General features: G+C 43.2%; 1 protein-coding gene across 1 annotated transcript in view; it reads left to right on the forward strand.

Annotated features, from left to right (window-relative positions):
- The window catches only part of LOC147466820 (uncharacterized), a 14,480-nt gene that overhangs the window by 2,398 nt on the left and 2,082 nt on the right, over window positions 1–10,000 (forward strand). Inside the window, 2 exon segments of the mRNA XM_086534449.1 lie at window positions 4,682–4,805; window positions 5,219–5,343. Of these exon segments, the coding sequence (XP_086390575.1) occupies window positions 4,682–4,805; window positions 5,219–5,343 (249 nt within the window).

The raw sequence follows: 10,000 nt of genomic DNA on the forward strand, positions 1-10,000 counted from the left end.
AAAAATGTTTACCTACTAAGGCTAAGTCACACATAAAGGAAAAGAAACATGGAACACGGAAAAACAGATACTGCAGTGATAAGACACTTAAAGGGTGGACACAAATGTTAAGGACGGCACACAGGGAGTGGGCTAAAAGAGGCAGGCGGGAAGAAGATAAGGATATATTACTTAACATATCAAAGATGTGTGGGGAGAAAAGAATGGAAGTATGTGAGGAATAATGATTACAGTTCGCGCAAAATATTGAGGAAAGTAAAAGTCTTAAAGAAATATAGTATCATGTAAACATGGTGAGGGGCAAGTTCAAATAACCTAATCGGTCACTCATACCCAGAGGAGGAGGCATACAATCATGTTGAAGAATGGCCAAAAGCATCTTCTCTGATTCATTACAACAGAGCACTCGTGAAGCTTTGTTTGCATGGGAAGCCGAAAGAATCGGGACAGGTTGTTTCATCCGCAAACATCACTGCAGTATCTTGTCAGCCAATAACTACACACGAACATCTAAATGCTGTTAAAAGAGGGAAAGGCACTTCGCCAGGGAAGAGGAGTGACATTGATATTCTCAACTTATTAGCAAGCATGACGAACAGCCCTCTCATTGACCTATTTAACATGAGCTATGCGAAGGGTAGATTACCGAAGGCCTGGAAGAAAAGCCCTTATAATACCTATTCCAAAAAGTCATCATGGGGTTGCAGACCTGTATCTCTCACTTCTTGTATTTGCAAAATGATGAAGAGAATATTATGAAATGGAATAATGTATATAATTGAATATACACTATCCTGTAATTTGTACTGTTTTCTGAAGGGGAAAGGTACACCAGATTGTGTAATTCAGTGTTTATGTAATGATGCAAAGAAGTGTAGGGTTTTTGTTGATTTACCTGGAGCTTTTGATAAAGCAAATGGAGTCATTCTGTATGAATTGACAAGACTGGGTGTAACAGGAAAGTTGCTGAGATGGATTGGTAACTATCTGACAGATTAGAAAGCTTGCGTATGGTTTCAAGGCTGTTTCTCAGAGGAGAAAAGTTTTGAGCTGGGTACTCAACAGGCGGGTGTTTCAAGCACAATGCTCTTTACTGTACTAATCAACAGGACAGCCTCAGAGTAATACTCTAAGGGCGTTCAGCCAACCTTATATGCAGATGATATATAAATACAAGTGGCCACACAACGCCGTTTACAAACAGCACTGGACAGATTTATTAATCTTGCTCAAACATTGGGATTGGTTATTAATGAAGAAAAGACGAAGATTCAGAATAAACAAAGAGGTGATGCATACCCTAAACAACAAACCAGTGGAGAAGGTGTCAACCTATAACTATCTGGGTATGTACATTGGCTTCACTGCTTCAAGCAAGGATGCTGAAGTAAATCACGTACTAACACAGTGCAATGCTCGACTGCGGCCGCCCAGGGCACTTGCTTGTCGAGGGATAGGAGGTGGGGTGCCTCTGCTGAGGATTATGTAGCACCAGCACTTTCTATAGCTTGTCAGTGGAGGCTCCGAAGGCTTGAAAGTCATGCAGAATGAAGCTATGCGTATTTCCTCGGGTGTCAGAAGGATCCGAGGATAGACATAATGAGAACAGAGACAGGTTTGCAAAGCATTGCACAGAGAGTAAGCGAGATTAATGTCATAGCAGCCGTTAGGCTCATGAGAGGGAACAGTGGAAAGAAATTAGTGAGAGATATGGTCAGCGGTTTTGACAACATAAGGACTTTTTATAGACAGGGCAAACGAGGATATATGAAGGCGCTTAAAAATGATATAGAATTTTATGGCTTGCAAAACTTTTGCCAATCGTTTCAAGCATCCGCCAAAGTGCCACCATGGGAGGATCAGACGATTAATGTAGATGTCGATCCCCTCTTTATGAATAAGAGGCTTTATGAACCTGGTCAAGTCAAATCAAGATATGGTCATAAAATAAAGAGTCTAACACGCCTTGATATTGCTCATGTCTGCTGCGATGGGTCAATTTTGAAGGATGGTAGAGCAGGATGTGGGGTTATCATCAGACAGTTCACTGCAAGTGGCGTGGTCACCACAAGCAGTGGGATAAAACTGAAAAATCATTTATCATGAGTTATGGGCAATATTGACGGCACTTAAAAAGACTTAAATTATTAATAAAGATGCTTTCTTTTTTGTGGGTAGCCGGGGAGCGCTGGACTCTCTAACAGCAAGGACCCTGTGTTTGAGCACATTATTAACGAGTGCCGATTGATTGCTCATAGGTACGAGGCCAGGACGTGAGGAGATATTACATTCGTTTGGATCCCATCGCATGTCGGTATCACCCTTAATGAGGCTGGGGATGAGGTTAGCGAAGGAGGCAGCTAAAAAATGTGAGGTGGACATACAAAGTGCTCGAACTCTTAAGCAGGCAAGGAGCAATATCAAGAGGATGCAGTTAGACTATGATGAGATTAAGAAAGGCGAATTGATTGAACGAGCGAAACTTGCAACACTATATGCATCTAGCGATGAACACAGACTTCGCTTATGGAGGGGCAAGAGCAAGTGGAAAGACTCTGTGCACATGTAGAATTAGGTTAGGGCTCGTTATAAATACTACTGGGAGTTAGGTGTCCGACAGGTGAACAGGAAAAAGAATGCAGGGTGTAGGTCACAAGTCACACACCTTAGTACACTATATCTTACAGTGTCCCATGCTTCAGATTTACAGAAACTCAGAGATAGCTGGACTCCCTGAACAAGCTGTATGGATGCTTAGAAATGGCCAGGTAATACAAATTTAAAGAAGTACAAACACTTCGCTTCGACCACATAATTGTAGTTGACAACAGTGTATACACCGATTGTGACTTCCCTTCTGCCGAGACTACGATAGCCCAAGTAGGATTTTATTGAGATGTGAATGAATATAATTTATGATACATCATCCTGTTAAATACAAACATACTGCGGGGGGGGGTGTGGGTTGTGTGGGTCTTGACTTTCTGTGTGTGGGCTGATAATTATTTCCTCCGGGAGCATGGGTGGGGGGGGGGGGAACATATATATTATTAACATATATGTGCGCCACATATTTTAAGTATGTATATCATTACCTTAGGAGAGGACTTTGCATGCTGAGTGATAATCCATACTGTTATATCGTTCTCGGGGACTGATATGTAAACATTTAATTGTGTATGTATTACTTGTGATTGACCCGTCTTTTGCTCTGTATATATTTCAACATGTTGACATAGCTGTAAGGTTTTGTAAATATATGTGAGCCAAAGAGGGACTAAGATTGGGTGAGGATAACCTATGTTACCTCATCCTTTTGAGATGTATGTAATCACTTGTCTCAATAAACTCGTCAAAGTCAAAGTCAAAGTCTCTCTCTCCATCCCTCTCTCTCTCTCTCTCTCCATCTCTCTCTCTCTCTCTCCATCTCTCTCTTTCTCTCTCTTTCTCTCTCTCTCTTTCTCTCTCTCTCTCTCTCTCTCTCCATCTCATTTTCTATCTCTCTCTCTCTCTCTCCATCTCATTCTCTCTCTCTCTCTCTCTCCTTCTCTCTCTCTCCTCTCCCCTCTCTCTCTCTACTCTCTCTTCTCTCTCTACTCTCTCTCTCCCCTCTCTCCCCTCTCTCTCCCCACTCTATCCCCTCTCTCTTCTCTCTCTCTCCTCTCTCTCTTCTCTCTCCCCTCCTTCTCCTCTCTCTCTCTTTCTCTCTCTCCATCTCATTCTCTCTCTTTCTCTCTCTCTCCCTCTCTCTCTGTTTCTCTCTCTCCCTCTCATTCTCTCTCTCTCTCTCTCTCTCTCTCTCTCTCTCTCTCTCTCTCTCTCTCTCTTTCTCTCTCTCTCTCTCGCTCTCTCCTCTCTCTCTCTCCCTTCTCTCCTCTCTCTCTCTCTCTCTCTCTCTCTCTCTCTCTCTCTCTCTCTCTCTCTCTCTCTCTCTCTCCCAGTCGTGTTGTATCCCTCGTAGAAGCAGGACGTGTTTCTAGTGGTGTCCTCAATCGTGAAAGATTCCTAGAATCCTGTGTTTACCCCCCTCTCCCCACTTGGTCCTTGGACAGGGAGCGGGTGAGGTGACTTGGGCCCTTCAGCAAATTTTACGCATCTCTTGCGTATGTTTGATCATTTTCAAGGCTATGTGATTATATTGCATATTGCCCTAGCGTATTCGCTGGCGACCACAGCGAAACTCTAAATCGCTTTGCGGACTGACATCAGGCGGACTGACCTCAGGTCGCCAGTTGTCAACATGGCTCCCGTTGCCACTTCGGTGTCCCTGGATTCTGATCTGGCAACTGACGAAATGGACTGCACTAACGGAACTCCAATGAATAATGAGGGAACGGGCATGAAGCGATCCAGAAAAGACAGCAAGAGTGACAACTCCAGTGACTCTGAAAGTGAATTTGAAAGAAAGGACAAAAAAATGAAGGACGACGATGTGGAAGTCAACAAGGCAGTGGTCAGTGACAGTGGGAAGGGCAGGAGAAGGCTGTTATTCCCAGAATCCTGCGGAATGTCCTTCATTGAAAAACTAAAGTGGGCAATGGAACTTGGAAAACCCGCTTGCCAGTTTGAGCCGCTGCTAAAGGAAGCGAAAGGAAGACCGTATCTTACGGTAAAGGACGAGGAAGCGGAGCAGTTCCTGACATCTCAGGGATATAAGGGGACAGTGCTGGTTGCCCCACAGAAAGGGGAGAAAATGACGAAGGTCATTATATTTCAGTACCCATTAGAATTAGACCCAGACTTCCTTCTCTGCGATGATAGGATTGTTTGGGTGAAAAGGCACGAGTCACGAGGCGAGGAGCGATGTCAGTTGGTTGCCCTCATGAAAGGAGAAGTCCCGGAGAAGGTTTTCATATCTGGGGCGGGGTACAGGAGGGTGGCGCCGTATGTGGAGCCGCCAGTCCTGTGCCTCAAGTGTAGCAGATGGGGACACAAGTCGTGGACCTGTCAGCAGGACGCCAGGTGCAGGTTCTGCGGCAGGAAGCATGACTCCAGGCTTTGCAGAGAAAAAAATGAAAAAGGAAAGAGGGTGAAACCTTGCTGATGCAATTGCAGAGGCTCGCACAATGCTGGGGCTCTATCATGCAAGGCGAGGCCAAGGGTGGAACCTAATTCCTCGGCTTCCCATAAAGAAACCGAGGAAAAGGCAAGAGGACTGACCACCAGACGACCTGACCAGGAGAGTATTCCTGTACCGCCCCCAATGCTTGGTTGCAAGGCCCACCGCGAGGATTGCAACTCCAGGAAGATGACGCCAATGCCATGAACGGACAAATCAACAGCCAGACGAGAGAAGACATTGCAGCCCAGGAAACGACGAGGGACAGTGATGCAGATTCTCCAGTAAAAGAGATATCTGCAATTTCTGGAATGTTGCATACATTAATGCAGAGGATGGATGCAATTGAAAAAAAGATTGCGATAGTGATGGATAGTGCTGTAACAGACATGAAAAAGGGAGTGGAGGCTGAGGAAGAAGCTCCCGAGCAAGATATCCCAAAGAAAGACAACAGTGTTTTAGTGGCTGAGAAAAACACAGAAAGTAAAATTACGATCAAGGGAAAAGAAAGGAAAATAATTCCGAGTGTAGTGGAAGGAACAACATCAACGACCTTCAGGTCATTGTTACTTAAATGCAAAGACGCGGAAAAGGATAAACTTCTTAGAAAGTGGGAGTTAGTTCAGGAAGAGTGGGCAAACATCCAGGAACTGTTTGCCAAATATAAGGAAACCATAAAGGTCTGATGGAGTGTGGTAGTATTAAGATAATGTCGTGGAATGTGAGTAGTTTACTTACTAGAGTAACAGACGTCCACTATTTCGTGTTGAAAAATGACATAGACGTAATTTGTCTCCAGGAAACTAGGGACACTAAAGGTGACACTCTTAAACTCAATGGTTATAGAGCATATCATCTTAATTCCGGAGACCGGACACGGGGAGTGTCTACTTACGTGAAAAGTGCAATACCTTCTGAACTGCTAGAGATACCGTGCAGAAATAAAGGTATTGAAAGTGTATATGTGAAGCTGTATTTACAAGAAGGTGAAGTATATATTGCAAATGTATACATCTCTGGAAGATGCTTTGATCTCAGATACCTACCAGATTGCATGTACTCTGACTCGACTCTGATAGTGAGTGACTTTAATGCTAGGCACCCACAATTAGAGGAAATGGGTAAAATCAATGATAACGGCATCAGATTTTATCATTTCTCAAAGATAGGCCTGATGCATGCTTGCTGGGTAGTAAAGAGGCGACACACATCAAGGGTGGGCGACTTGATTACGCCTGTCTGCTTGGCGGTCAGGGGATTCAAGGAGAATGTGAAATAGTAATTGAACTACTTAGTGATCATTTCGCCTTGCATATTAAGTTAGCTTTAGGTAAAAAACAAGTTAAATTCAAAAGAAAAAGGCTTGTCGTAGACACAAGCGACAGAGAATTGTTTATTTACAATATGGAGGGCTGGTACAGAGATTACACACCCCTAAGTTTAGATAGGTTCAGCGAGGATTTGTTAAGTGCGATAGAAAGATGTTTACCTACAAAGGCTAAGTCACACAGAAAGGAGAAGAAACACGGAGCACGGAAAAACAGATACTGCAGTGATAAGACACTTAAAGGGTGGACACAAATGTTAAGGATGGCACACAGGGAATGGGCTAAGAGAGGCAGGCGGGAAGAAGATAAGGACATACTACTTAACATATCAAAGATGTGTGGGGAGAAAAGAAGGGAAGTAAGAGAAAAGTATTGGTCAGAGTTCGCGCAAAATATTGAGGAAAGTAAAAGTCTCAAAGACATATGGTACCATGTAAACAAGGTAAGGGGAAAAACAAATAACCTCATCGGTCACCCACACCCAGAGGAGGAGGCAAACAAACATATTGAGAAATGGGCAAAGGCATCTTCTCTGGATTCATTACCACAGAGGACTCGTGACGCTTTGTTTGCATGGGAAGCCGAAAGAATCGGACAGGTTGTTTCATCCGCAAACATCACTGCAGTATCTTGTCAGCCAATAACTACACACGAACATCTAAATGCTGTTAAAAGAGGGAAAGGCACTTCGCCAGGGGAAGATGGAGTGACATATGATATTCTCAACTTATTAGCAAGCATGACGAACAGCCCTCTCATTGACCTATTTAACATGAGCTATGCGAAGGGTAGATTACCGAAGGCCTGGAAGAAAGCTATTATAATACCTATTCCAAAATCAGCTGGCGGTTACAGACCTGTATCTCTGACTTCCTGTATATGTAAAATGATGGAGCGAATATTATTAAATAGACTAATGTACATGATTGAAGATAAACTGTCTTCTAATTTGTACGGCTTTATGAAGGGAAAGGGAACATCAGATTGTGTAATTCAGTGTTTATCCAATGATGCAGAAAAGTGTAGAGTCTTTATAGATTTACAGGGAGCCTTTGATAAAGCTAATGGGGAGGTCATTCTGTATGAATTGACAAGACTGGGTGTAACAGGAAAGTTGCTGAGATGGATTGGTAACTATCTGACAGATAGGAAAGCTTGCGTATGGTTTCAAGGCTGTTTCTCAGAGGAGAAACGTTTTGAGCTAGGTACTCCACAGGGGGGTGTTTTAAGCCCAATGCTCTTTAATGTACTAATGAACAGGATAGCTTCAGAGGAATACCCTAAGGGCGTTCAGCCAATCTTATATGCAGATGATATATTGATACAAGGAACCACTCATCCCCATTTACAAACAGCGCTGGACAGATTTACTAGTCTTGCTCAAACATTGGGGCTGGTTATAAATGAAGAAAAGACCAAATTTCAGAGTAAACAAAGAGGCAACGTGCCATTTACCCTAAACAACAAAACAGTGGAGAAGGTGTCAACATATAAATATCTGGGTATGTACACTGGCTTCACTGCCTCAAGCAAGGATGCTGAAGTAAATCACGTACTAACACAGTGCAAGGCTCGACTGCGGCCGCTCAGGGCACTTGCTTGTCGAGGGATAGGAGCCGGGGTGCCTCTGCTGAGGCTAGTCTACATTAGTACAGTAAGAGCTCTGGTGGATTATGCAGCACCAGCACTTTCTATAGCTTGTCAGGGGAGGCTCCGAAGGCTTGAAACCATGCAGAATGAAGCTATGCGTATTATCCTCGGGTGTCAAAAGAATGCTAGGATAGACATAATGAGAACAGAGACAGGATTGCAAAGCATTGCACAGAGAGTAAGCGAGATTAATGTCATAGCAGCCGTTAGGCTCATGAGAGGGAACAGTGGAAAGAAATTAGTGAGAGATATGGTCAGCGGTTTTGACAACATAAGGACTTTTTATAGACAGGGCAAACGAGGATATATGAAGGCGCTTAAAAATGATATAGAATTTTATGGCTTGCAAAACTTTTGCCAATCGTTTCAAGCATCCGCCAAAGTGCCACCATGGGAGGATCAGACGATTAATGTAGATGTCGATCCCCTCCGTATGAATAAGAGGCTTTATGAACCTGGTCAACTTAAATCAAGATATGGTCATAAAATAAAGAGTCTAACAGGCCTTGATATTGCTCATGTCTACTGCGATGGGTCAGTTTTGAAAGATGGCAGAGCAGGATGTGGGGTTATCATCAGACAGTTCACTGCAAGTGGCGTGGTCACCACAAGCAGTGGGATAAGACTGAGTAATCATATATCGTCAACACAGGCTGAGTTATGGGCAATATTGACAGCACTTAAAAAGATTGAAATTATTCATAAAGATGCTTTCTTTTTTGTGGATAGTAGGGGAGCGCTGGACTCTCTTAACAGCAAGGACCCTGTGTTTGAGCACATTATTAACGAGTGCCGATTGATTGCTCATAGGCTACGAGGCCAGGGACGTGAGATTACATTCGTTTGGATCCCATCGCATGTCGGTATCACCCTTAATGAGGCTGGGGATGAGGTAGCGAAGGAGGCAGCTAAAAAATGTGAGGTGGACATACAAAGTGCTCGAACTCTTAAGCAGGCAAGGAGCAATATCAAGAGGATGCAGTTAGACTATGATGAGATTAAGAAAGGCGAATTGATTGAAACGAGCGAAACTTGCAACACTATATGCATCTAGCGATGAACACAGACTTCGCTTATGGGAGGGGCAAGAGCAAGTGGAAAGACTCTGTGCACATGAGAATTAGGTTAGGGTATAAATACTACTGGGAGTTAGGTGTCCCGACAGGTGAACAGGAAAAAGAATGCAGGGTGTGTAGGTCACCAAGGTCACACACCTTAGTACACTATATCTTACAGTGTCCCATGCTTCAGATTTACAGAAACTCAGAGATAGCTGGACTCCCTGAACAAGCTGTATGGATGCTTAGAAATGGCCAGGTAATACAAATTTTAAAGAAGTACAAACACTTCGCATCGACCACATAATTGTAGTTGACAACAGTGTATACCCGATTGTGACTTCCCTTCTGCCGAGACTACGATAGCCCAAGTAGGATTTTATTGAGATGTGAATGAATATAATTTATGATACATCATCCTGTTAAATACAAACATACTTCTTGACTTTCTGATAAATTATTTCCTCCGGGAGCATACATATATATTATTAACATATATGTGCGCCACATATTTTAAGTATGTAATCATGTGACCTTAGGAGAGGACTTTGCATGCTGAGGGTGATAATCCATACTGTTATATCGTTCTCCTGATATGTAAACATTTAATTGTGTATGCTTGTGATTGACCCGTCTTTTGCTCTGTATATATTTCAACATGTTGACATAGCTGTAAGGTTTTGTAAAATATATGTGAGCCCAAAGAGGGACTAAGATTGGGGTGAGGATAACCTATGTTACCTCATCCTTTTGAGATGTATGTAATCACTTGTCTCAATAAACTCGTCAAAGTCAAAGTCAAAGTCTCTCTCTCCATCCCTCTCTCTCTCTCTCTCTCCATCTCTCTCTCTCTCTCTCCATCTCTCTCTTTCTCTCTCTTTCTCTCTCTCTCTCTCTCTCTCTCT

This window comes from Penaeus japonicus, unplaced genomic scaffold (assembly GCF_977035675.1).
Source record: "Penaeus japonicus unplaced genomic scaffold, GWHDUDI00000001_assembly GWHDUDI00000041, whole genome shotgun sequence".
Lineage (NCBI taxonomy): Eukaryota > Metazoa > Arthropoda > Malacostraca > Decapoda > Penaeidae > Penaeus > Penaeus japonicus.